Source organism: Trachemys scripta, chromosome 11, assembly GCF_013100865.1.
Source record: "Trachemys scripta elegans isolate TJP31775 chromosome 11, CAS_Tse_1.0, whole genome shotgun sequence".
Lineage (NCBI taxonomy): Eukaryota > Metazoa > Chordata > Testudines > Emydidae > Trachemys > Trachemys scripta.
The window spans coordinates 36,539,545-36,566,972 of record NC_048308.1 but is presented as its reverse complement, the minus strand read 5'-3'; the positions used below and the strand labels follow the sequence as shown (position 1 = coordinate 36,566,972).

Here is a 27,428-nt window from a genome sequence, read left to right as displayed (position 1 = left end):
TCTCAAGTGATTCCATTGGAAGGAGTTTTATTCCACCCTCACCCCACAACTCCCAGGCATTTCAGTTAATCATTCAATATAATGCCAAAATGCGTGTGGCTTTTCAGATTCCTTTGCTGCTTGTCTGCTGTGGGGCACGAAGAAGTTGGTAGAATATGCTCATTCACCAACATCCCTCAATTCCTCTTCTCCTTTGATATCATCAACTTCTGCTGCATTAAATCCAATTTAGTCTGCAAGCTCCTCAGGACAGGAAAGGAGAGGTTACTTTGTACAGTAACTTGAGGTCTTTGAGATGTGTGAAACCTATGGGCACTCCAAGTCAGAATACGCATGCCCTTGATTGGATATTTTTGTCAGTGGTGTCCACAGATCTGCATCTGCACCCTAGACAAACTCATCCCCCAAATGAGGACATATAGGGAGGATCGACCACCACTCCAGTTTCTTCTCAACCACGAAAGTCCCAAGAGAGAGACTCCCAGGCAGAGAGGAAGGGGGGTAGGCCGCAGAGCACCCAGAGGAACACACATCTAAAAAAACTCAAGTTACTGTACAAGATAAGTAACCTCTCCTCCTTCTTTGAGTAGCGTCCCTATGGGTGCTACAAGTCAGGAGACTCCCTTCAGCATGGAGGTGCCAAAGAAGTGGATTTAGTACGGATCATAGGACAATGTCACCAAAAGCCATGTCAGCCACAAGAAAGTAATTCCAATAAAACGCACGTGGTGAAGACCAGGTGGCCACCCTGCAAATATCTGAGATGAAGGTGAAGAGTGCAGGGGAAGCCCAGAAGAGCATAGTCCTGTCGAGGTAAAAGGTAAGAGCTTTTTTAATGCTCAGTGTATGGAGGCTCACTTCTTCCCTTGAAGAGTGAGGCTTGGAGTAAAATACCAGGAGATGAATCTCTTAACCGGGAATTCAGAAGAGACTTTAAGGAGGAAGCAAGGGTGTGGATGCAGAGACACCTTATCGTGGTAGACCACTGGGTATAGTGGGTCCACCATCAACAGCCCAAGCTCCCCTATCATCCTGGCTGAAGGAACAAGGCCGTAAAGGAACAAATGAAGGAGGGTACAACTCTCCATAGGTTCAAATGGGGGTATCCCTCAGGGCACGGAGAACTCACATGAGGTTCCATGGTGGAGTTGGTTTCTTGGTTAGGAAGAAAGAGATTGAATAAGGCCTTTAATAAATCTTGCAGTGGTGGGATGAATAAAGACTGAGAATCCTTCTATGGGAAAGTGAAAAGCTGCGATGGCAGCGAGGTGAACTTTAATGGAGTTCAGCGATAAGCATGTGGTCTTTAAATTCGGCAGGTAATCAAGGATGTGAGCCAAAGAGGATTTGAGAGGCAGTAAAGCTTCATGGTTGTACCAAGCCTGGAAGTGTTTCTACTTTTGCAGGTAAGTTTCCCTTGTTGTGGGCTTTCTGCTATTAAATAGCACTTTGAATATCTGGAGAGCAGACTTGTTCTATACCAGAGAGCCATCAAGAAGCCAGGCCTTGAGGTGACTGGGGTGGGGTGACCAATCCCTGGGTGAGTCAGGCTCAGAGGAATGTGGAGAGGAGGCTGCATGGACATGCGAGTCAGCTCTAGGAATCACACCTGTCTCAACATCATGGTCATTAGTTTCTCGTCTCAATTTACTTAGGAACTTGAGAAGTAGAGGCATTAGTGGATAAGTGTACATCAGAACTCAAGGCCACATAACGATCAAGTCATATCCCATTAAGTTGTGACTGTGCCCTCCCCTTGCACTTTGCATGGGGTGGAGTAGCAAAAAGATCTACCTGTGGATAGCTCCAGCTAAGAGATCTCTTAGAACACCTCATTGTTCAGATCCTACTCATGGTTGATGCTGAAATGTCTGCCGAGGGAATCCGCCACTGTGTTCTGTAGTCCTAGTAGTTAACTGCTGAGATCTATATGTGGTGTGATATGCACCAGTTCCATAGTTTTATGGATTCAGCGCATAAGGACCGGGATCTTGCTGCTCCTTTCCGATTGATGTAATACATCACTGCTCTGTTGTCCAGCATTATCTTGACTGGGTGATCCTTGATGTGTTGTAGGAACTGTTGGCAAATTTAATGGACATTAAATTTGAGCTCTAATATGTTGATACGGAGGATCACCTCCTGAGGGGTCCATTTGCCCTGAGCTGTGAAGTTTTGGAAGTGGGCACCCCAACCTATGAGGGAAGCATCTGTGGTGATAATCCTCGTGAGAGGAGGCTGTATACATGGAACTCTGATGCACACCTTTTGTGGGTCCTTCTACCAGTTCAGACAATCAAGGACCTTCCAAGATACAGACACCCACTTATAAAGACTGTGCCTCTTGGGGGTGTACACAGTTCTCAATCATGCTTGAAGATACCGAAAGTGCTAAGGAAGTCACAAACATACATGCTGTCATGTGGCCCAGAAGTTGCAGACAAGCCCTTGCAGTGATTTGTAGACTCTGTTGGATTGCTGAAACAAGGTTGGACGTTGTGGTGCATTGGTCCCTGGGTAAGTATGCTCTGGTGGAGGAGGAGTCCACAATGGCCCCAATTAAATCTATATGTTGTGTGGGTGTTAGGGTAGATGTCTCCATTCTGAAGTAGAAACTCAGAGAATGAAACAGAAACAGGACCTTGCTGGTTGCTGTCTGTGCTTTGAGAAGCGAGCAGCCCTTCAGGAGCCAATCATCCACGTAAGGAAAGATGATATGCCCATCTAGTAAAGATAGGCTGCTGTGGCTGACAGAACTTTGATAAAGATCCTTGGGGCAGTGGAGAGACCAAGGGTAGGAGACAATACTGGGAGTGATCCCTGTCTACCACAAAACGTAGAAATCATTTCTGCCTGGTATGAATGGCATCATGAAAATAAGCATCCTGAAGGTTGAATGAAAAGAATGAATGTCCCAGATCTAGAGAGGGAATTATTGTTGCTAGGATCACCATTTTTAATTGCTGAGAGCAGATGAAGGTATTTAAAGTCCTGACGTCGAGAATTGGTCTCCACCCCCCATTTTTCTTTAAGACAAGGAAGTACCAAGAAAAGAACCCTTCCTGAGAAAGTCTGGTGGGACAGGTTTGAGGCTGTATACACCTGTCCTCACACCTAGGCAGAATCGTACCTCCTGCTTTAAAAGGTCTTTGTGAGAGGGGTTCCCAAAGGCAGACTGGGGGGAGGTTGAAAAGACGGATGGAATAGCTTGTAGAAAATCTCTTATAGGATTCAGCTGTCTGATGTGATGAGCTCCCAATAAGGTAAGAAATTAAAGAGATGCCCTCCATAAGGGTGGAAGGGGAATAGGTGCAATGCAGGATCTAGAGTGGGAGTTAGTTTGTGACCCTCAACCAATGGGTCAAATGGATGTTTTGAAGATGTCCCTGTCTGAGTGGTTGCTGAAGAGGAGGGCCCTTTCTTAGGGAATCTGGTCTTCTACGTGGGGGGGCTTCAGCCGGTTTCATGGGCTAACAGTTGACTGGGAGAGATTGTTGAGCTGTCTGCAACCTGCTGTATTTTTATTTAGGCAGATGTAGAGATGCCCTGAGATTGTAGTGTCACCTGAGAGTTTTTGAGAGAATGCAGAGACCTCTCAACCGCATCACTAAACAACTTTGGGCCTTCAAAAGGAAGCTCTTCAACCAGATCTTGTACCTCCTGTGGGAGGCCAAAAGACTGCAGCCAGGAAGCTCAGAGCATGACTACTGCCGTAGCCATGGAACATGCAGCTGTGTCAATGGTATGAAGTGAGGCATGGAGAGATGCCTTGGAAACTGTCTGACCCTCTATCATGAGGGCCTGAAATTGTTGTGTCTGCTCCTGAGAAAGGTGTTCAATAGAGAAGAAAATTTTGAATAGACTGTGAAGTCATACTTTGACATCAGGGCTTGATAACTGGCTACTCTAAGCTGTAAGGAAGCCAAGAAGTAGCTCATACAGCCCAGAAAGTCCAATTGTTTTAGGTCCTTATCAGAGGGTATTGAACAGAACCAATGTTGCCAATTCTGTTCACTGGCACCACCTGCGAGTTGGGAATCAGACAGGAGGTACCCTAAGCCTCTGGGAGGGATGTACTACTTTTTGTTGGCTTATTTACACGTGGGTGAGAAGTGGTTGGAGTTGACCACACTGTGCGTGTGCAGTAAGCAAAGCTTCACTGATGGGCAAGGCAAACTTGCCCTGAGGAGATGAAGGAGGGTTATCCAACATGGAACATTGGGATTCCTGAATCTCATCTAATGGGACTTGTAAGTCGTCTGCCACCTTTTCTATGAGTTCTTGAAAGGCTCTGAAGTCACTGGGGTAAGATGGTGCGGGAGGTATGATATCCTCCTCATCTCTAGATGAGGCTTTGTGGGAAGGTGGTGTTTCTTCCTCTTCCACTGGTGTCCTGTCTGGAGGGATCTGGGGGCATCAGTTTATGTTCTTAATATGACCTCTTTTGTGATGGCACGGTGTAGAAAGGGTCACCATAATTAACTCACAGATTCCAATAAGCCCAAATTCTCAGAAGACCAGAACGAAGGGGCTGACCCAGAAAAGTCTCCTTTATTATGAAAAATACTTTTAAAAAGGATACCTCCAGGTATTAATTCTCCAGTGTTTTCCTGTGAAAAGTTATGGATTTCCTATGCAACATTTGGTAGATGAAAAATAGATGCTTTTGGTATTTAAGTCATATTAAAGAGATTTCACCTTTTAAATGGCTTTTACAGAATTGTCATTTATATGCTAGCAGGCAGGAAGCAAGATAACTGAGAACATGAAGAAACTCATTTTGCCATGGAATCAGAGTACAAAGCACAGTATTTTAAACATCAACTTTACATAAGTTTCTACACACATATGTTTTGTTTTAAAATAAACTGTCTTCCCAAACAGAATCCAGAGATTTCAAATCACACATAGCCTGCACCAACACCCTGAGAAAAGCCTCTCTGTCCTCCTTCTCAGCCTGGTATTCTCAGACTAGACCACTGTGTCAGAGAGCAGGTAGGTTACAGTGTTCAGAACAGGCTATATAAGGAATCTTGTGTGTGTTCTCAAACAAAGCAAATCAGGAAAGGTGGACAGATCTAATGCACACCATTTCCCAGGAAGAGAAATTCTTAGACAGTCTGGCAATAAAATTAAGCTAAGTTACAACAAAACTACATTCATCCATTTTTTAAAAAACTATATTTTGAAAATTCCTAAAATTAGTGTTCAAAATCCAGTGCTTTGCTTATTTAGATGTGCAGAATAAATTTCTACCTGTTCCAATTTCCCTTGATCATTAATAAATCCTGTCTTCAAAAATATATGTGTTTTTGGACACGAGTTTAGTTATTTATGAACTTAGAAAAATACCGTCGCTTTTGTTCTAGCTTTAAATATGAACACATCACTGAGCACAGTGATACTAGTGCATCAATACAGACCTCAACAAACAGGTGAGAACTCAGTATGCTTCTCTGGAGTCTTCATTTGCTGTTCTACTTAATTTTCAAATGAAGAGAGAGCTCTTACCTACTCTTTTCATCGGTAGCCTTCAAAGCACTTTACAAAGGAGGTGGCGTTTCTCCATTTTACAGATGGGGAAACCGAGGCACAGAAATTAGATTTGCCCAAGGTCACCCAGCAGGCTTGTGTTAGAACTGGGAATAGAACCCAAGTCTTCTAAATCCGAGTCCAGTGTTGCAGATCTCACTTGCATCTGTTAGTCATTTTCAGTTAGCATTACAGTAGAACCTCTGTAAGTTATTCTAGTCACAACTGCAGTCACTGTAGATTGTTTACTTGCAAATTTGAAAATTTCAATAAACAAACATGGAAGGAGAATATATCATGTACATTACAGTTGTCAAAATAAATGAGCAGTCTTATAATATACTTTACAGTATTTCAGACAATATACTATATAATAGTTTGTCAAAGTAAGAAAACCCACCTAGAGTACATGGCTATTAAATCTTCACTGAGGAGACACCAACATTTTTTGGTGTATGAATCAAAGTATTCTGATCACTAACTGCAATTTAGCAAGATTCTTCTGTTTTTGATTTTAGCATTGGCTTGTGATGACACAGGGCTAAGAATATGAATCCATCACTGAGGTCACTGATTCTGTGATTTTACGAGCCCTCTGTGACATCTTGAAAATTCCAATAATTAGCCCTGGCCAGCAGGGTTCAGGTTCTGGCTTCACCCAGGCCAGCGGCTCCTCAATAAATCCATGCTTTATTGTTTATTGCTAACGTCCTGTGCATGACTCTTGATAAAAATACCCGTGACAAAATCATAGCCTTACACATGGCTAATGCTTGCCTCATTAGGGCTTATGTTTGGACAACAAGCAAAAATTCATTTTACATCCAAACTCATTTTATGTCCATCAGTGCTTACTATGCAAGACAATAATGAAAAAGTCAAAACAAACAGAAGGGATAAATAGCTTATTTTTACCATATAATTATTATACCTTTGGGTGTATACATTCCTTGTTGCATAGAACCTCCAGGTTCAAAAACGGGAGCTTTAAAATCAGCAACTGCTGACAACATTGATTCAAAGCTTAAACTTCCTGGAACAATGCCACTTTTGGGATTGGGGTTTTCTGGAATGTGATCTTTATGTTAAGAAAAACTATTGATATCAAGGACTATTTAACAGCAGAAACATAGCACATACTATTTACTTTCGTCTAATGTTTTAAGAGCTTCATTTAAGATGCTAAACTTTTGCAATGCTTTAATTTCACCACAAGAGGTCTGTGTACTACAGCAGTTCCAGTGTAATCAAATTTGTATTGTACCATATCAACACTTTTTGGGTATAATTTTAATTCTGTACACTACTTGAATTATTGCTCAAACTGCTATGGGCTTATTCAGGGATTATATACTAATGCACATCACTACAAATATTCCTGGACATGCTGTTAAACTTGTGCAGCTACCAATAAGGTGTGGTGGGAAGGATTGTTTAAACTTTCCAAAAATCTCCTCTCAATCAGCAATCTTTCTGTATAGAAACACTCTCATCCTCAGAAAGTAAGTCTTGAGAGTGAAAATGTCAAGCAAGCACACTGACTGGCAATTATACATACATATGCACTGACGTGCACTTTTTGTTATTTAAAAAAAACACATACATGCTTGTATCCATGTGATAAATAATGATCACTTGATTTCTAGTACTACGAGTAACAAACATTATTTTGAGTTAGGGTTAAAGCACAAACAAAGTAAGCAGATGACTGTGACCCACAGACCCTGAAAGCTCTGTAAAATGGGTTGGCTATATCTGATTTTCTGGAAGTGGTAACCTGCAGGGGAACAACTCATTTCCTGATCTCCCCTTTTGGCAAGTCCCAAAAATCAGAAGGTCAGCCCTGCTTTAGCTATTTTAACTTTTGGCAAGCACTAGGATTTATAAAAATTTAAGTAAGCCACTAGCGTTGAGTAAACAGGCAGCTCGGCTGACCCACAAACCAAGAGGCTCTTGCAGGAATGGAGGAAAAAGGGGGGAGGGTAACAGAAACTTGGCATTGACTCTCTCTTGAAGAAAGGTTGGTGAAGCACAAATACAGAAACGAGGATATTCATGAATTAGTCTGGTTTTAAGTATTAATAGAAATACCCTTTCATGCTGAGGAGGGACATAAAAGTTGCTGAAAGGGAGGCTTTATGTTTTATGTGCAGGGAAAGATGGGGGGGCAGAGTGCTTGATGATAGACGGAAAATTCAGGAAGGGGGAAAACTAGTGGGTTTACCTAAAAATAGTAAAAGCAATATTGTGTGTACAGCAATGGGGGATGGATGGGAAGCTATAGGTGGAAACAAACTACGAAAGAAAAAACAAAATAAAATGGAAAAAATAGATTGTGAAACTAGCATGATGTGCACATATCATACCTAAGCACAAATATGATTACCTTAATATTGTAAACCTCAACCTACTTTTCACCATTTCTGCCTTTAAATTACTGCAGTCACTTACTGCGCTATGTTTATATTTGGACTGCAAGTTCTGTAAGGAAAAAAGATCATGTATATTTTACTTGGCTGCAAAACACCTAGTACACTGTAAAAACATCTAAAATGTATTGCAAAGTCTCACGTGTATCATTTGCATACGAATAATTAAGGAAGACTAAAGTACTGAAGAAAATTTCATTGTGATCAACAGTACATCATAATCCAATGACATCTGCCCACAACTCCTAAAGTTTGAGGTTGTTACGAGCGAGAAATATTGATGGCATCGTGCACAAGCTTGAAAATACTGCACAACACAAATTTCTTTGATAGTACTATTTACACACAGAAATCACAATAAATAAGTTAACAAGATTCCAAGGATATGAGATCCAGTAGTGAACTATGAGTCCTGTCGTTCATACAGAGCTGGGCTACCATCTCTGCTCTGAGGATCTCGTCATCTGTCATTCCTAGGACAATAAAAATAAAATTAAATACCCTGTACAAGTTGCATGAGTAAAGAAAAAAAGGATATAGAGGCACACACATGTAGTCAAATCTCAGTAAGTTAAACAGTAATTACAAATGTGAGACTCAACGGTTTGATATCCTACTTAACACAGTTACATTATTACAATTACAATTCAGATTTCTGGTTGATTCCCCAAAGATGTCCACAAGAATTTACTAAACTATTCCTATTTTCTTATAAGAGTGCTCTGTGTATCTGCAAGTTGTGTAAAGTAACAGCTCACTGATATTTCTCAATACATATGATGTTTTGAAAACAAACTATTGCACAGGAGTCAACACTAAAGCATGTTTTCCAAAGACTGTATTGTAAAGCATGGTAATAAACGAAGCTTAATAAAATATAACAGAATGCAAGTTTTAGCCAGGATTTTAAGTAATCTCTTAGGCCCAATATTGCAAACATTTATGCACACTCTTAACTTCAGGCACATGAGCAATAATCATATGTGTAAGTATGTGCAGTACTGGAGTTTAATTCATTTTTCTATGGCAATATCAAAGTAATTTTATTCTGTGTTAAATACTGTGTATTTTGGGGGGTGAGGGGAATATACCAAAACAAAATCACCTGGAAGGTTTCACAGATGCCTAGCTGAATGTTTGGAACTTATGCCACTGAAGCAATATCAAATTAGCATACTGCAGACTTATTGTACCAACTAGCACATGTTCCTACGTCAGTAACATTAGAAATGCTGGAAGGGGCGATTACAAAGCTCAGTTCGGCATAATTCTGAATAAAGATCAGTGTCAATAACACTAAGATATATCTACAGGACTTTACCGGGGGTAAATCCCCCTCCGTCACTCTGCAGGTATGGAAGGCCCAATGGACAGGATAACTGCGGTAGTTGCACAGCTCATGTTTGGGTCAAGATGTAGGAAGTGCATGTAGAGAGACTGTATGCCACAGCATGTGCTCTGAAAGGGCAATTTGTGCAAAGCTGCAGAAGTAATTTATGGAATGGGGTAAGGCTAGTGGATCCAAAGCAAGAAGAACAGCAGCCACTGGGGCAACAGTAACTCTAAAGTTTTACCAGCTGCCAAGTTTTGCATGGCCAGGGGAGAAGTCTTGGTACAAGACCAGGATTTTAACCCAGGTTACTGGTAAGATAATTTGTAATAGAAATGATGTAGAAAGTAACAGAAAAGGAATGTTCACAAAGCTGAAAATATTGCACATTTGCTTCTTCGCACATAATTTTTGAGGTGCCCAAGTGGAAAATGAGTCTTTCCTTTAATTCAAGCATTGACTGGATAATGTCCTATTCAGTTTACTTGATACAAACAGCAGACACAAAGTCATGTATATAAAAATAATAAAATACAATAAAATTTCAGTTAATAAGGAATGTCAAAGTTCAGACAGGGAAATAAGAAGCACAATCATAAGAGATTATTACAAGTAGGAGCTTTAGGATTTGCTGATTCAAACACTAGTATTGACATTTACACTTCAATATACGTCTCATGAGCATATGTATAAAAAAAATTCAGCCGTTTATTTCTCTCAAGGACAGGAATGGACTGGATTGCAATAAAGGAAAAGACACCCTAACCCTGTATTTTGGCTGTTTCTAGTTTTTAGGATGGGTAAAATGAAGAACTGATGAAACTGAAATCAAATTATAAACAACGAATGACCATTTGATTTTATTTAATAATTTTACTTATTCTGCTACAGGACAGCTATTAAATGCCAAAAAATTTAAAACCAAATACACATAAAATTCCATGTTACAGTAATATTTGTGACTAGACAGTTGTGATTCTTACCTAAATGTACGCGAAGACTTAACAGAATGACAAGAAATGTTAAGGCTCCTTCCAACATAGATCTCTCATGTTCTGAATCAAGAACTGTATTCTGATGCTGCGATGCCATTGTTAACAAATCTACCACCTTGAATCTACAGAACAGAGTAAGGTTAGAGACGTCATTCTTCCGTATCAAGAGCCTGATGCTGAGAGGTGCGAAGTACCCGGGATGCCTAAGGAAGCACCATTCAGGCCCAGGCCCAAAAGGAGTACAAAATAAGTTGTATATAATCTAATTAGAAGCAAACCTTGAAGTGAAAGGCTTTTTATTTTCAGAAAGTATATCCTTACCTTCATTGTACTGTACTGATCCTATTCATACTTCATATTCAAATACATGACATTTATATCAATTGAATACTTGAAAGTAGGTTAGTTGGTATTGACATTTATGTCCTGCTTTTCTTCAGTCATGTCTATGCTACAGCAGCACAGCTACTGTGCTGCAGCTGTGATCCTCTAGCATAGACATTGCTTATGTCAGCGGAAGGAGTTTTTCTGTCAATGTAGGAAATCCACTTCTCCGAGAGAAGGCAGCCACGTTGACAAAATAATTCTTCCATCAACCTAGCTGCGTCTACAGAAAGGTTAGGTTGACCTAACTACTTTGCACAGGGTGTGACATTTTTCACAGCTCTGAGCGACAAAGCTAAGTGGATCTAAGTTTTAGGTGTAGACCAGGCCTTCTCCTGTAGAAGTAAGCAGACGTCTTGTGATCCTCACTGCTATTCATTCTCGCCTTCAGTGTGGGAGTTCCAAATACTTATACACCAGAGTGTGCAACACTTCTAAAATTGGAACGCTCAGGAGATTCAACTCTGGGGTTTCATAAACATATTGCACGCATTGGAGTATAAATCCAAAACCAGCCCTAAGTGAAAGGGAGGATGAATGAAACCGCCACAGTGGAACCCATCAGAGAAATTGTATTAATGGAAGTGTATTCCGCCATCTGGGATGGAAAAAAAAGACAAAGTGCTGTGGTACAAGAGGGATTCAGCAGGTCAAACACCTTTTCCCCCACAGTATATTTTAAATAGTCAGTAAGTGGCAGAATGCTATATAGTGGTATTCATTCTATCCTTATGCTTTGACCTTACCTTTCAAAAACTGATGAAATAAAATAATCTGGGTCAAGTCTAGAAGCACAGACCTGTAAAAACAAACATGTACATGGTACATCATCACTTTACTCATCAGTCATTAGCATTCTTATAAACACAGTACTTGGGTTCACAGAAACTATACATTACCTGTAATAGGTAAATGTCAGGATCAATCATGGAGTTACAAAAATGAGACTGCACATAAGTCATTGCTTGTCCTTTAATTTGTAGACCATTCCTTACCCACATGTTACTATGGATTTCAGAAAGGCTTGCCTATTTTTAAAAGAAAAAAAATTAGCTGAAATAAACTTTTTGCAAACAGTTCAAGGAAAAATCAGCTATTCAGTTGTCTGCAGCCACACCATCAGCTGTGATCCCCTCAGATATCAAAATCAGCAGAGCTGGACCATGTCAAAAGTTGGATGAGAGTCATCCCAGAAAATACCCTCAGATGTTGCAAAAAATTCAGTTGGTACCAGTATGTGGTTCTCTTCTTGCTGAGAAAGTACTGAATCCATGCATGAGGCATGATATTAAATTACAATGGTGAATGAGACTTAAAACCAAGGCCTTGATCATTAAAAATATACTGTGCTATTTTTTGTAAGTTTGTTAACCAGGTGTCCTGCCCAAATTCAAAACAAGATATTTATATTCCACCACAGATCTGTAATACGTATAATAATATGGTCCACTCTAAAAGGTGGCGGCATTTCAGGAAATGGAGGGGTAAGGAATGTGAAAAGATCCACAATTCTTTATCCTGAAAAAGTACCCAAAAAATGAAGTGTCTCTCTTATAACAGATTATCAATTATTACAACTATTTCTCTTCATCTCCTAACTTCGACATAAACAGAACATAAAGTGTAAAGCCACAGGCAAGAATCCTGCCCATTACTGCTTATAAAAGTCAAAGAATAAAGGGTCTTCACAACCCAGCCTCTACATTCACTCCTGCATCCTCAATCTGTACATATTAATATTAATTGCATGCACAAATTGTTCCGAGCACAAGTACTCAAATTTAGCAGTAGCTTTTTGAAAATGTGATCCTAAACATTAAGCATAGTTCTCAGCAATATAAAAACCTAGGGTCATTATATGATGCTAACAGTATTTGAAAAAGTAGTTCTCTGTGATTCTAAGAAATACTTTTCTAAGTTTATTCTGACAAAATCACTGTAAAACTGTGCTTACAAGTGATAAACATTTCATATATTGCAAGGAGTTGTCAACTACGTTAATTTTTGTATTCCACAATTAATATGTTTTTCTCCTGCTGGTTAGACATTTTTTAAAACGCTTGGACTGGAAGAGAGGAAAAGAGATAGCCATCCTCTTTCGTATTCTGTACATTCAAACCAAAAAAGCAGCCTGGCACCATACCTGAATCTGAAGTGGGTGAATCATTAGTTTCATCAACATCTCCTGATCTGGTAAAATAGAATCCAGATCTAGCTCTTGGCATTTGACAGCCTACAAACAAAATGGAGTATAAATTTTACTGAGAACGTAAGGAAATGATTTTTTCATACTATAAACAGACAAGACCTTATTTTCTAATAGAATCTGGTAACAAATGCATGCTTACCTTACTCAAAAACATAGCATAGTAACGATGTAGTGGCAAATGAAAAGTAACCTGGTTAGGAGCTGGCTGCAATGAAAACAATGCATTTTACCATCAAATACAAAAAAGTATAAGAATCATAGAGACTATCATTTCCTCTGGCACATCCACTGCTGATGGCTCTTTCCACTAGATATTGCAAATGTTACTGCATCTCTCCCTCTGCCAATGCTTCATCTCCCTTTTCCCAAACCGTTCCAGTTGATCTCTCCTGCTTAGCCCCTGGAATATTAGTCTCACCCCCCTGGAATCAGAGAAATGTCTCCCAATACACCAGACCTGACCACACCCTAGTACTTTATACGAAATGGAGTGCAGAGAAGCTTTGCTTTATCATTGCGAACGCCCTCCATTCAACTGCATTGGAGTGCTCCTATGGCATCAATTGGTAGAACCTCATAGTCTGAACACAAGTTCACATTAATTAAATTGGGGATTCCAGAATTCTTAATTCACCAATATATCACATCATACCCATGAATTACAAAGGTTTTAACAAGAGCTGCATTGTTTTTAACATGTTAATCCATCTGTTACAGTATTTAAAAGGATATTTTTATTATGTAAAGGAGAAAGAAAATTATTAACTTTTAAAGTATTTTTTTAAGTTTAACAAGACATTTCCGACAACACTTTGTTTAATCATATAAAGGATGCAAACCTCATCTACAAAGTTGATAGCATCGAACCAGTCCTGAAGTGCTTCAAGGCAGTATCTGACAACATTTCTTGTGTACTCTTGTGTCTCCTGCAATAAGAAAAATTATTTGACATTGCACCATTGTACACTGTATCACACTATTCAAAAATAGTTTTGAGTAATAGTTTCATTAATACAATGGGAAAAAAGTTTATTAACTAGTATGATGGTTTAAGGATTTTTTTCTGTTCTTTTCTGTTCGCAGTTTTAAAACAGGGCACAAATATGGAATTTGCATAGCGTTTCTCTTTTTATTTAAAAAAAAGTTTTCTTTTCCAACACTGAAAATTAACATGTTTTAACGATTTACTGGTGGTTGACACTGTCCTTCTCTACACTGAGGCTTTTCCAAAATTCATCAATGGTAGGAGTGCTAGCATACAAGAGCCTAGAATGTTTTTGCTATTGTATTGTCCAGACCTGTTCTGAGCTGCCATGCTGGTGTAGCCCTCTATCACATTCAACTAAGTTTTATAAAAAAAAAAAAAACCTTTCATTTTATTGTTTCAACCAATTTACCTAATACTGAATTAAGTTTTCCGGGGCTATAATTCCTAGGACTATCCCCAACACCATTTTTTAAGAGACAGCTAAACATTTGCTACTCTCCAGTATTTGGGTATAATAATAGCAGATTTAAATGTTTGTTCAGCCACTTGATTGAGTTCCTTTGAAATTCTTACAAATAAGACTATTTGGTCTTGGTGGCTTAATGTTGTTTAATTTAATCTATTTGTTTTAGCACAGAAACAGGAACCTGTGCATACAAAGGGACCCTTCAGGCACATATTCTAAAAGGAATTATGCATCCAATATCCTATTCAAACACTTCTACTGCAATGTCTTTAGAGTTTAGTAAACTCAATGCAGTAAAATCCAGTGTTCACCATTAGATTAACAAACATGAGTGTAATGATAATGAAAATATAGGAGTAATTTTGTTTCAGATTAACCAAAAACTAATATCAATATATATAATGTTCTCACATTGAAATACAATTTAAATTCAGTTGCATCTCTCTAAGTTAAGGCAAGATAGGCTATATACCTCAAGCAGTGGGGTCAGAAGCATGCGGGGGGGGGGGGGGCGTGGAAGACACTATTAGATTTTGAAGTGCCAACTAGTTAACTGTAGTACAGTACTCTAAGGGCAATTTAGCCTCAAAAGAAAGATTTAATAAAAATATCTTAATATGATTTACAATATGAAAATGCCTTTGCAATTGCTAAATTTAAAACTTTCAGAATATTTAGTTTACTCAAAGAAGCCTTTTCAGTGCACATTTCAATCCAGACTTTACCGTCCTATGAACACCAACATAACTCCTCCTACTTATATTGGAAAGTAGTTTAAATTAGAAGATTGATATTTTTTATTCATAATAAATGATGATGAGGTAGAAATGTAAAGTTTTTCATGTCTCAAGTATTCCTCTCAATTGAAGAATTCCATTTTCTGCTAGTCTATCATTGTTTGACACACCAATTAACAATTGTGTAGTGTAATGATGAGAAAAATCATCATCATGCAAGAGATTTAATCTCATATAGTTAATAATCCAGATCTCTGATTTGATAATTATGCATAATTATGTAGTTTTATTATTATCCCAAAATGTCTATTTTCAGGCACAAACAAGAAACAACCAATATCATAATCACATCACAGCAGACTTAATTTTCTCCTTTCCCAACATTACAGTACAATCACCAGAGTTTTTCGGACACATGTATCAACCTATGTCCCATTACATTTTAACCTCATTCCTATTACAGTCAGTGTAGTTTCAGTCTAGTCTCAGTTCTGGAGACTATAACTAAGGGTATGTCTACACTACGAAATTAGGTCAATTTAATAGAAATCGGTTTTTTAGAAATTGATTTGATACAGTCGATTGTGTGTGTCCCCACTAAGCGCATTAAGTTGGCAGTATGCGTCCACAGTACCAAGGCTAGCATCGACTTTCGGAGCGTTGCGGTTCGCCGTCCCGGGCCAATGGGAGCGGCAAGAAGCTGCGGCCAGCACATCGCTCGCCCGCGCCGCTTCTCGCAAGTGGAGGCTGCGATCGGCCCAACCTGCCGCGTCAGCAGGTAAATAAAACTGGCCGGCCCGCCAGTGTGCTTACCCTGGCGAGCCGCGTGCCGAACGTTGCCGACCCCTGTTGTATCGCCTACTAGAAGAAAGCAGCAATTGGTGCACATATTACAGAACTCCAATCATTACTGCCCTCATCTAATGTCTTGATAAGCCAACAAAGGGGACTGGTTTGCTTTTTTTAAGCCCCCTTATTTGAAGTACAAATGAAAAGCCTTAATTCACCTAAATAGAAAAATAAATCTCAACACACTCAGAGGCTTCACACAATGAAGATTCTGGAAAAGCTTGTCCTGAATCATCAAGACAAACCCATGGGAACATTTCAGCCTGCAGGTATTGATGAAAGTCATGATTTAGTCTATGAAAAATATTTGGTGCTCCAGCTGAGCAATTTGGAGAAAGAAAACCCTTCAGCCAAGAATGCTTTTACTCAAAAACTCCTCTCTGGTTTATTTCGAAGATCTTCCAAGTGAAGATTTGAACTCATCACTCTTTTCTCCAGTCAAATGACTGGCCAAATCTAATGCAGAGAACATGGGTATAAACGTCTTCTAAAGGATTTGTGAGTTCTGTTCAAATAAAACTTGATTACAAAATACTGCCTGATGTATTTTTTACTCAACTTCAATTTCATACACCATCCAGAAAGTAACACTGGATGGAGAACTGATAAATGACCCTAAAATCCAACTATTTGTAAAATTTGCTGAGACTACAAAAAGGAAGTTAAAAGTAGTTATTTATTTTTAAAAAAGACACGGTAAAAATGTTTGCCTTACCCTAACTTTGCAATGTGATAGCAGTCCCCACATTGGCTGGGCACAGGCTTCCAGTTCGGCAGCAAATGCAGCATAGTAGGTCTGTGATTCAAACTCCACATGCTCATTTAATTCTCGCTTATTTAAATTCATACCTTAAAAGACGTAAGCAGTGTTATACAACAGTATCTTTATCTACCATTAAGTGGAATTTAGTATTTTTTTAAACTATACACACTTACACATATGCACACCTATACAGGAAGATGATATCCATGCAATAAGTTTCAGAACGTGTGATCAATTGTACCTAAGTATCCACAAGATTAAGGATTTGAACTGAGCAGAGACCTTGAAAGTTGACTAGAAAGAGATCATTTGAGTAGAGAAAGTCTTGCCATGTTAGGCTAGCAACTCAAGCACTCATGCTGAGCAGACACGTGATCTGAATTGGGCCCCTTTTAGTCTCAACTCCATATCAATCAATGAGAATCTTTAAATTGGCTACAAAATTTTGGATCTTTCCATAGAGGAAGCATGCTTTCCACTATGCAAAAGTTCAGGGAAAAACAAATCAATAAAAAATCCCCCACACGTTTCCACATGTTAATACAAAGAATACCTAAATACATCAAGTTCATTTTCCCTAGTATTGAGTTTAGAACTTTGACACTGAAACATATTTCTATCAAAGTAATAACTTACACTGTTAGTACAACTTCTTGAGAACTTTGGCAGTGTGTAACCCAGTGCATTTTACTCAACCCCTCTGTGCCTGATCAACATGGGCTACATGGGTCTGTTAGAGCTTTATCTCCAGAGCCTAACATTTTAACTCAAGCCATAGAGAGACTTATGCTTTGAGCTCTGGAGATCCTCAGCTGCCATGATACAAGTTGGGGCTTGTCCAGAATTCAAATCATGGTGGGTCTCAAACATATGAGACAAGTTTCCCTGACCAGAAGTAGTATGTAACCCACCAGTCAACATGTATTACGCATTATCCAGTCCACAAAGGATACAAACCTATTACAGTTCTCATCTTGAGACCCTGCCCTCTTTAGTTCAAGCTATAGAAACTAATGTGTTTTAGATCTCAGACGTCCCTGGTTCAACGCCTGGTATTGGTCAAGATGTCAGTTGTCACAATTGCACCTCAGAAGTGCTTAATGCCTTTACATGTTCAGCCTTTGCTTCTCATCAGCTGGCATTTCAGAAACAGAATTCTTTTGGCTTGAGTAATTTAGAATAAACTATCCACTTCCAGAAATTTGCATCAGATTAATAATGAACACACTAATTGATTAAATATTTATATATAAGGGTGTGTAAGGTGTATGTTATTGAAAACATTGTGCCACCTTTACAAATTCTTGCTTAAGTACAGGAAAGAAAAGATTTGAAATTAGGCATATTCCAAAAAAGGTATTTATAATCACTGAATAAGAAAGCTAAAAGCCACCTACCTTGAAAGAATGATACAAAATTCATCCAAGTTACTAACAGACTATGATCCTCCAGGAATTTCTTAGCCACACTTTGGTGTGAAAGGATATTAATAAAATCACTAACAAGTGGCCAGTAAGTATTATTCTTTAATAGTGCTTCCCCGCAGTTCACTACGACATGTAAACTGTTTTCTTCATCTAGGAAAAAAGCAATTAAAAAAACCCCATCACAATGTTTTTTAAAGAAAAAAATATAGTAACTACCATAGCGAACAATTAAAGGAATCAGGGTTTAAAAACAATTATAGCATGCACAGCATATGGCTGTAAAGAACTATTACTTACCTTATAGCAACGATTGTTCTTCAAGATCTTGTCACCTGTGTGGATCCCATTCTAGGTATACATGTCTCCCACTTACGCGAGATTAGAATCTGAATAGTAGTGGCTGTTGGGCCATGCCTGCACTGCACGTGTCCTTGTGCCCTGCCTTTCTAGAGCATATATGGCATAGCAGTAGCAACTATTGCTCAGTCACCTTGCTAATTTAAAATCTCAGGTAAAGAGGACTCCAAAAAAGCGAAGATGGAGGGGCAGCTTGTCACACACACACACTCTTCATGTGTCCATATGGCTCTCACTGAAGGTGACTAATGAGCAGTGCTCCATCTGGACATGTGACTGAGGAGTCCCAACTTTCACTAACTAACTGATTATTATAATACTGCCCTACCAAAATTGGCATCTGACCTCATGGCCAGGACCAGAGCATAATGTTTAACAAAAGTCAGGCATTACTCTAAGTAGCTGCCTTGCAGATTTCAGACATAGGGATGTTTCTAACAGACCTTTGACTGGAGGACACGTCCATTTTACAGCAACTTTCAGAGTTTGTTTTCATTAAAATGTTCCACTGCAGAATGAAAACAAAGTTGTTACAAAATGTCCTTTTTCAGACCGAAACCAGAGAGAAAGAGAGACAAAGAGAACGCGTACATACTGTCTAAGACCTAGGAGATCCAGGTACAAGTTCCAGATGTGCCTGATTCAGAGGAGTTTTTTTCCATCCCTGATCACTCTGAATCCTACCTTGAACCCCACATCCAGGACAAGTACCATAGCCACCAGGCGAGTCATAGAGAGAGAGAGAGAGAGAGAGAGAGAGACTGACTCTCCCCATTTCCCACACAAACTCTCACACACGCTTCCTCCCCAATGAAAATTTTGTCAAAAGCAATATGTTTAAACAAAACAGCATATTTTGGTGAAATTTCGCTTAGTCAAAAATGTTCCAACCAGCTCCAGTTTCTAAAGCATGCAGAGGAGGCAGTGTGCACTCTAGGGAAATGGAGCTTTGATGTTTGGAAGAAGAGGTGTATGAGACATGCCTCTGATTAGCAACTCTCGAGATATGGCTCAATGTGAATGCCGCATCTCCTCAGGTGCACTGCCATCACAACTAGGTATTTAGTGAAGACTTCTGGTACTGTGGAGAGAACAAGTTGTAGCACTTTGTAGTGATATGACTGGGCCCTACGAGGAATTGCAGGTTCTTCCTATGGGCCAAGTGGATCACAGTATGGAAGTATACATCTTGGCGGTTGTGACGCTTCTCAGGGTTATGGCCAGGGTTGTGCAGCACCTCGTCACCACCCGTCCTTAGCTCACCCCAGTCTCTCCTCCAGCATTAAACAGCCAGACCGGCTCTGCGCCTCTATTTATATAACAAGCCTGCTGACAGCTTGCCTTTAGGTGAAGTATACCTGGGGTTACCTCTGTAGCCCCAGACATAATTCCAACAATCTGTTGTCTTCACTTGGAAACAGGGTACCTTCTGCTGCTTGTCGTTCCCGTAGTGAATCTCCCCGGAGACTTTGCAATCTCTTGCTCAGTCTGTAAATAGGCATTCATTGCAAAGTATATAATATTCAGTTTACATATAGCCACGTCAAGTTTCTTTCAGGTGGGAGATGCTTAACACCACCTTTTGGTGACCAGTCCCAACTCACAGACCTTAAGAGCATAATTTTCAGGAAAGAAGGATGGAGTGAGAGAGAACCTTACCTATTATCTGTACATACATTTCATAAGGATTATGATCATCAGTGCGACACAAACCTTTGGTAGAGACCTTACATAACCCCCATTAGCAAATTATTATATAGGGAGAAGACCCAAGGGATCGCTGTGCCCACTGCCAGTTGGCATCAAGAAGTCCCTGGGTGACAGAGGTCAAGAGCCACAAACCAGTCTTGTGCCTGAAAAGAAGGGATAAATTTAAGACTGTATAAATTTGTTCAGTCTTCTCAGGTCTAGAATAGCTAACAAAGTATCAGGAGCAGGGGTCTCTTTCCCTGAACTTTAGAGGTAACTCCTCTGTGGCTCCTAGGCAAAGAAGGGTACCCACTCCTTTTAATTGATTATGAGAAGGGTCTCTGAAGATGGATAGTGAAGGGGAATGGGTAGGGGGCCATGGACTGGAATTGGATGGAATATCCATGTGAGACAACTTCCAGCACACACGTCTGTTATTCCAGTCCAAGCCCGATAGAAGAAAGCCAACCAGCATCTCAAGAAGGAGGTCTGGGCATAGCCCTTGCCCGATCTGAGTGTGGCTCTCAAATCTCATGACAAACCTGCTGTCTGGAAGCAAGTGTAGTCTGGTTAGTGACTAAGGAAGATAACGGTCTCATACAAGATTACCTCGGCTTCTTCCTGGATGGTTACTCAGAGGACTATTGTGGGTAGCTGGGTGTCTTCTGTCTAGTCTCCCTTGCCCCTGATATTTAAAGGGCCTGTGAATGGGGCAGAGGTGTAAATGCCTAGTGAGCTAAGTATCTAGTATCTGGTGTCTTTTTAGGGTGCATAGTGCATCATTGGTACATATGGTGAGTAAGTCTGTACACTTGAAGGGCAAGTCCTCAATTGTATTCTCCACCTCCCTAGGAATGAAAGAAAGCTGTAACCATGATGCTCTGCACACAATCACCACAACAGCCAGGGATTTAACTGCCACATCCAATGCATCCATGGCTGTCTGTAAAAGAGGTCTTTGCCATTGGTTGTCCTTCAGTAATAATGACTTTAATGTAGAGTACTGAGGGAGTTTGGCCAGAAAGGGAGATAACTCTGCCCTACGTCAGATAGTTGTATTTCACAAACAAAGTTTGACAGTTACCTACTTGTAGCTGGAGTGATGCTGACAAATAAGCCTTCCTTCTAAAGAGAGTTAATTTATTTGGGTCCTTAGGAATGTTCTTGGACAGTTTGGTTATCAGTCTTTTGGGGGACTGGTCTTCCTTTCCACTCTTTTAGCATTTAGAGGCAATGTGGCTAGCATCTGCCATAGAATTTTAGCTGGTTCTAAGATGCCCTCATTAATTGGCAATGCTAGTCTGGCAGAAGAGGAGGAATGCAATATGTCAAACAGCTTGTAAGCTTTTTCTTCAGTTGTTGAGGTTTCTATTTCAAAGGTCTCAGCTAAATGAGAGAGCATCTCCTGAAAGGCTCCAAAGCAGGTATGGGAGCCAAGGAAAATGCCTCATCGAGACTATGAAAGATGTTCCCGAAGCTCAAGACATGCCAGTTCCTCCTCTGTCAGCTGTACTTGTTCCTCCTTGTCTTCAGATGGGATTCTGGCAATTGCTGCTGAATGGGAGCATGACCTTCTGCTTTTTCTTGAGTGATAGGAGGGAATTAGGTTCCAAGATGCTCTAGACAGAAGTCCCCACTATGCCCAGCAGGGACAAGGGAGAACAGGATAAGGCTGGTTTTGGTCAGGCTAGTTAGGCCACTGTCATTCCTGAGATGGATAAGTCAGAGATCTGGAGTGCCCTGATTGTAGAGAGAGACTTTCTCCTGATCTGTATGAATGGCAAGAAGATTCTCTGCTGTAAGAGAGGTGTGTCCCGGAGATGAAGAACAGTAGACTGCCTCCAAAGATAAGACTGATTTTTGAGGTGACCTCAGTACCATGAGGTCAGAGACTCATATCAACACTGAGTGCAGTGCCATTGGTGCCAAAAATATAGGTACCTCCTCTAACATTAGATTGGACAGTACCACTAATGTGTCAATTGTTAGTGTCAATGCTGGTATTGGGGCCAGCAGTTTGTGGTTGCTAGCACTGTCAGATATAAGGCATCCTCAGTGCCTACATATCTTCAGTATAAGCTGGAAGTTGAACCAGCATCACTTGGCTCCTGTCACACCAGCAGACCAAGTGCTCAGTTCCTCGGAAGAGAATAAGGGCTTAAGCATCTCCTCATAGCAAGGGAGATATGAAAACTCTCTCTTCCTTTAGTAAGGAGGCGGTAGCGGTTTTTGGTGCTGAAGTAATAGCTGGGACCAATATGGTCAGATGGTCCCAGATCCTTGACAGACAGTGCCATGGATTTTTTGCCAGTACCAGCATTAAGTGTTGTATGCTGGCTAACAAGGGCAGTGGCTAACTGTGACTTGGACATGACCAATCCCATCTTAGAGGTCAAGGCCTGTTCTTCAGGGTCTGAAGTCCCTTTCATTGATTGTCCAAGAAGATTCAACTTCAGAGGAACATCTCTGGATTTTCTTGTGCCGGTAGAAAACAGCACATAGGGCAGCAGTCTGGTACATGGTTCTCACCAAGACAAAATGGTGCTGTTATGACAGTCTGTAAGCAGAATGAGTCTGTCACAGGACTGGCATTGTTTGAAACCTGAGGGCTTTGAATCTGTTATTGTAAGCAAAGATAGCGGCATAAAACACCAAGCAGAAATTTTAAGTTTTCATTTTAAAAAAACAGATTTTTTAAAATCCTTTTTTTGGCGGGGGTGGGGGGTTGGGGAGGGGAAATAAAATTAAAAAGGGAGAGTTTGTTGAGAATTATGCCTCGCTAATTAGCCAAAAAGAGAAGAATATTCCACTAAGGGGTAGTGAACAAACACCTTGTTCTGTCTCATTGCCACAGACAGTAAGAGGGAACTGAGGGACAGCTGCAGCCACTCTGCCCTATATACCCTTTGGGTTGGGGCATTCATGAGAACTCACACGGCACATGAGCAGCCCAAGGAACACAGCTATTCAAAGATTTCAGTCTCACGTGCATGAGGCACATGCACACTTAGAATGGGATCCATGCTGACACACGCTCAAAGAACCACCAATGTTTCTCACAGTCTCTCATAACAGTACCCACTACATTAAAAAAAAAAAAAAAAAAAAGGCTGGAAAAATAAAGAAAAAGCTATGTATAATTTTGCCCAACTATTTCAAGAGCAGTTCTTCCTAGCTTGAAAAGCATATCTTCTTTAAATCAAAGTATTACATTAGATAAGGTGTCCAATCTGTAGCCCGTAAGAGCAACTTTATTAGGAAAATTTGTATTGCATTATAAACTGAAAGTGTTCCTTGAGCCATGCCTGGCAATTTTAAATGGTAGTATGTGAATCAGCCCTTTTGCTACAGGGAGCTAGTAGGGGACACCACTTCCCTAACTGCCTCCTGTCCCTTTTCTCTGTAGTACCAGAAGCAGCATAGAGCAGGGAGCACTTGTATCAGCAGCCTTCCCACTGTCTACTTGCTGCTTGACAGGGGAGGGAAAGAGTAGTTCTGGTCACTCCACTGCCTACATCCCTGACAGGCTGTGACTGCACAAGAAAGAGCAGGATATAAACTCAACTGGCTCTGCCTGAACCTAGTTCTGAAAAGTTAGGGGCTAAACTCAAAAACAGAATATCAAACATTCAGTGCAAGTCTCTTGTTTGATATTATTAATGAAAACAAGAATTCAACTTACCTTGCAGCTCACTTTTAATAAGACAACTTTCCATCATATACAATAGAACAGTGACCATAATATCCAACAGTTGACATTCTTCTGTCACTTGACGTGCTAGCTCTTCATTGCTGAATAACTGAACACTGATGTGCACAATTCTATTAGACATAGTGTCCGATTCATGGCTTTTCTTCAGTGTTTTCATAATAAAAGCATAATGCTGAACAAAAGTTTTAGTAAAGGCAATCTGCAAATTTAAAAATAAAAAGAATTTTAACATTACAATAGTTATAGTTCCTCTTATTTCAAAAAAAATTATTCTCAAACATACAATCAGTATTTCAGAGAAACATCAGATTTATCACAACAGATCAAAGATCAGTGGTCCATCTTATTCAATATCCTGCTTCAGAGGAAGGTGCAAGAAATCTCACAATGGAATATCCTGCCCTTCTCAACCTCCATCTTATATAATTGCATGTGTTCTCATTACCCATATAAATAACTCATCTTTTTTAATATCTTGATTCTTATGACTGAACCCTTAATTGTAGCACAACTGTTCACTTACAGAAGGAACTAATCTAATCCAAACTCTTGCTATCAATATCTTCTGACAATGGATTCCACAAGCCAATTAAACATTGTATAAAAACTCATTCCTACCAGTTTTAAATTTGGCATCTTTTCCATTAGATAGCCACTTGTTCTTGTATTCTAAAAAGGATAAACAGGAGCTTCCAACTTAGCGTCTCTACCACTCATTGTTTTATATATTTCTATAATATCTTCTATTGGTAATCTCTCTAAACTAAAAAAACAGGACTAATGTTTTCAATATTTCCTCATCAGGAAGTCTTCCTGTGACTAATTTTCTTTCCCTGTCACTGGATCCCAATATTTTCTTCTAGAACCTTTTCCAGATAGGATGACCAGAAATGAACAAAGTATTAAAGTTGAAAGTGTACCACTGATTTAATTAATGGCAATATTAAAATTTCAAGACTATTATTCAGTATTACTATTATGATAATAGTCTGTTATCATGATATTCTAACATCATGCTTGATTTTTTAACTGCTGCTGTACATACAGCAACTGTTCTCACTGAGTTGTCCGCAGTGTCATCCAGGTCTTTCTCATAGATGGTTTCAGTTAAGATGGAGCTGCACCATATATAAGCAGTTCATATTATTTACCAACATTGAATTTCATCTGCCATCATGGCTTCCCATATATTTATCTTTGCTAGGTCCCTCTGGGGTTCCTTTATTGCATTCTCTAGTGCCAGAGGATGTTGTGAAGGCCAAAACTATAACAGGGTTCAAAAAAGAACTAGATAAATTCATGGAGGATAGATCCATCAATGACTATTAGCCAAGATGGGCAAGGATGGTGTCCCTAGCCTCTGTTTGCCAGAAGCTGAGAATGGGCGACGGGATGGATCACTTGATTACCTGTTCTATTCATTCCCTCTGAATCACCTGGTTTTGGCCACTGTCAGAAGACAGGATACTGGGCTAGATGGACCTTTGGTGTGACCCAGTATGGTGGTTTTTATGTTCTAGGTTTGATTGTCCTAAATAATTCTATCATCTACAAAGGTTTACCTCATCATTGTTAAACTTTTTTTTTCAGATCAGTAATTAATATATTGAAACAATATCAGTCATAGTACGGCTCCTTGGGGCACTCCACTATTAATGTTTCATCATGTTATAAACTGACCTTTTATTTATACTTTTGTCTTTTAGCCAATTTTTAATTCATTTCAAATTTCCAACTTAAGTGCTACTGCTGTTCTAAACTACCACCATATGAACTTGCTTAGTCTGAAGAGATGAGATAATGCAAGCTGTCTTGGTGATGACAGAAAATTTTCAGCTCAAGAACTAAAATCTCACATCTAGTCTAAAACTTGTCCTTTGAACGTGTTAAGTCTTTCTGGAATATAAAGTTGGCATTTTAAGGCTACCTTTAAGCCAACTGTGGCTCCATGGTCTGAGACTACAAAATCACTACTTCACTTTACCCATGTCTGTCCACACCCTGAAATACATGGCCCATTTTTATTAAGAGCACTGCAGTTTGCTACTTTTATCTGAACTGATTCTCCACAATACTGTGAAGCATAAAGGGACCATAAACGGCTCTCAAGGAACCCTACACACACCCCAGAATAAAGTAAGCTCAGAGTAGCGGACATGTCTGGAGTACATTGTGCTTTGATTATTCTTGGCTGCAGGATGGCCTACAGATACCATTCAAGCCAGAACATAAATTACAGTGGATGAGACTATATTTCTGCAAGAATGAAAAAAGAGAATCTAGCCTTATTAGAGAGACAAGATGGGGGAGGTAATAACTTTTAGAGACAACAGAATATTGGTCCAATAAAAGACACTATCTCACTCACCCTGTCTCTCCAATATCCTGGGACTGACGCAGCTACAATAACATTGCATAAAATCTATCCCTATAGCATTCAGTGGGCCAAAGAGCACCAGCAGACGACCATATAAAATTAAGTCAGAAGAGAGTAAGCATAGGTAATCAAACAGATTCTTCTGCTAAAAGCCAAATAACTGACTCCTGACATTCCTATCCAAACTTAGGCTGGATTTATACAGAGAGGGTTACTCTTGAACTATCTATGCTCTACAGAGTTTACTTCCATTTAAGAATTTTATTTCTTGTGGTACTGTACAGCAATAAGAAACTGAACTAATTGGTGATCTTGTGGTCAAGATATTAGACTAGATGCAGAATATCTGGTTTAAATTACCAGTTGTATCAGACACTTCTCTCTGTGCCTCAATTCCCCATCTGTAAAAGGTAGGTAATCCTTCCTTTCTCCAATAGCTTGTAAATTCTTTAAGCAGGACTGTCTCTTACGACATTCATTTAACATTTAAAAAAAAAGGAAAAACTGGTACAATTCAATGACTGAACTGAGCTAACATGTAGTATACAACTTCACAGAATAACTTTGCAATCTTCACCATTCCTTTCCCTTCACTTGTGTCTCTTGTTACATCAGATCTAGTAGGACTCCTAAGCTCCTTGGGACAGGATCTGTATGTTACTTGTTTTGTAAAGCACTAGAACTGCTTTTAAAATGGTGGTTTCCTCCTTGCAGAAGATTTCCTTTTTTTGTCCCAAAAACACAATCTGAACGAACGTGGTTTTCTGATTTCCTAAAATTTGAGGAAAGTAGACACTTTCTGCAAAAATATAATTAGGTCAAAAACCCAATTTTCTGCCAAAAATAAGTTTGATTAAAAAAAAAAAAAAGTGACCAATCCTACCTGACACACTTCAGGTGCTGTAGAGATAACAAGGCATAATGTTCTACTTCCAAAAGTCATTAGTTAACACACATTAAAATTAGTAGGTCTCAATGACAGCAGATATTCTTTCACAACAAAGATGTGGAACCAAGTCATTTCTTATAACCAGATGAGATATGAGTTATTATTTATTCCTTAGTTTATTATAGGTGGCATAGGTAAAAATGTCTATAGTTAAGCCTGACATTTTTCAAGAGATTTTAAAATTAGCAACAGAGGATTGAGGAAACCTAATTAAAAACTATATAAAGCAGTCAAG

General features: G+C 39.5%; 1 protein-coding gene across 1 annotated transcript in view; it reads right to left on the bottom strand.

Annotated features, from left to right (window-relative positions):
• UBR3 (ubiquitin protein ligase E3 component n-recognin 3) overlaps positions 1–27,428 on the bottom strand; it is a 171,110-nt gene that overhangs the window by 126,297 nt on the left and 17,385 nt on the right. Inside the window, exons 7-17 of the mRNA XM_034786048.1 lie at positions 23,838–24,066; positions 18,080–18,259; positions 16,635–16,768; positions 13,719–13,805; positions 13,019–13,084; positions 12,814–12,903; positions 11,570–11,698; positions 11,417–11,469; positions 10,275–10,408; positions 8,349–8,434; positions 6,464–6,605 (exon numbers count right to left, since the gene is read on the bottom strand). Coding sequence (XP_034641939.1) covers positions 6,464–6,605; positions 8,349–8,434; positions 10,275–10,408; positions 11,417–11,469; positions 11,570–11,698; positions 12,814–12,903; positions 13,019–13,084; positions 13,719–13,805; positions 16,635–16,768; positions 18,080–18,259; positions 23,838–24,066 — 1,330 coding nt within the window. The remainder of the gene's footprint in view (positions 1–6,463; positions 6,606–8,348; positions 8,435–10,274; positions 10,409–11,416; positions 11,470–11,569; positions 11,699–12,813; positions 12,904–13,018; positions 13,085–13,718; positions 13,806–16,634; positions 16,769–18,079; positions 18,260–23,837; positions 24,067–27,428) is intronic.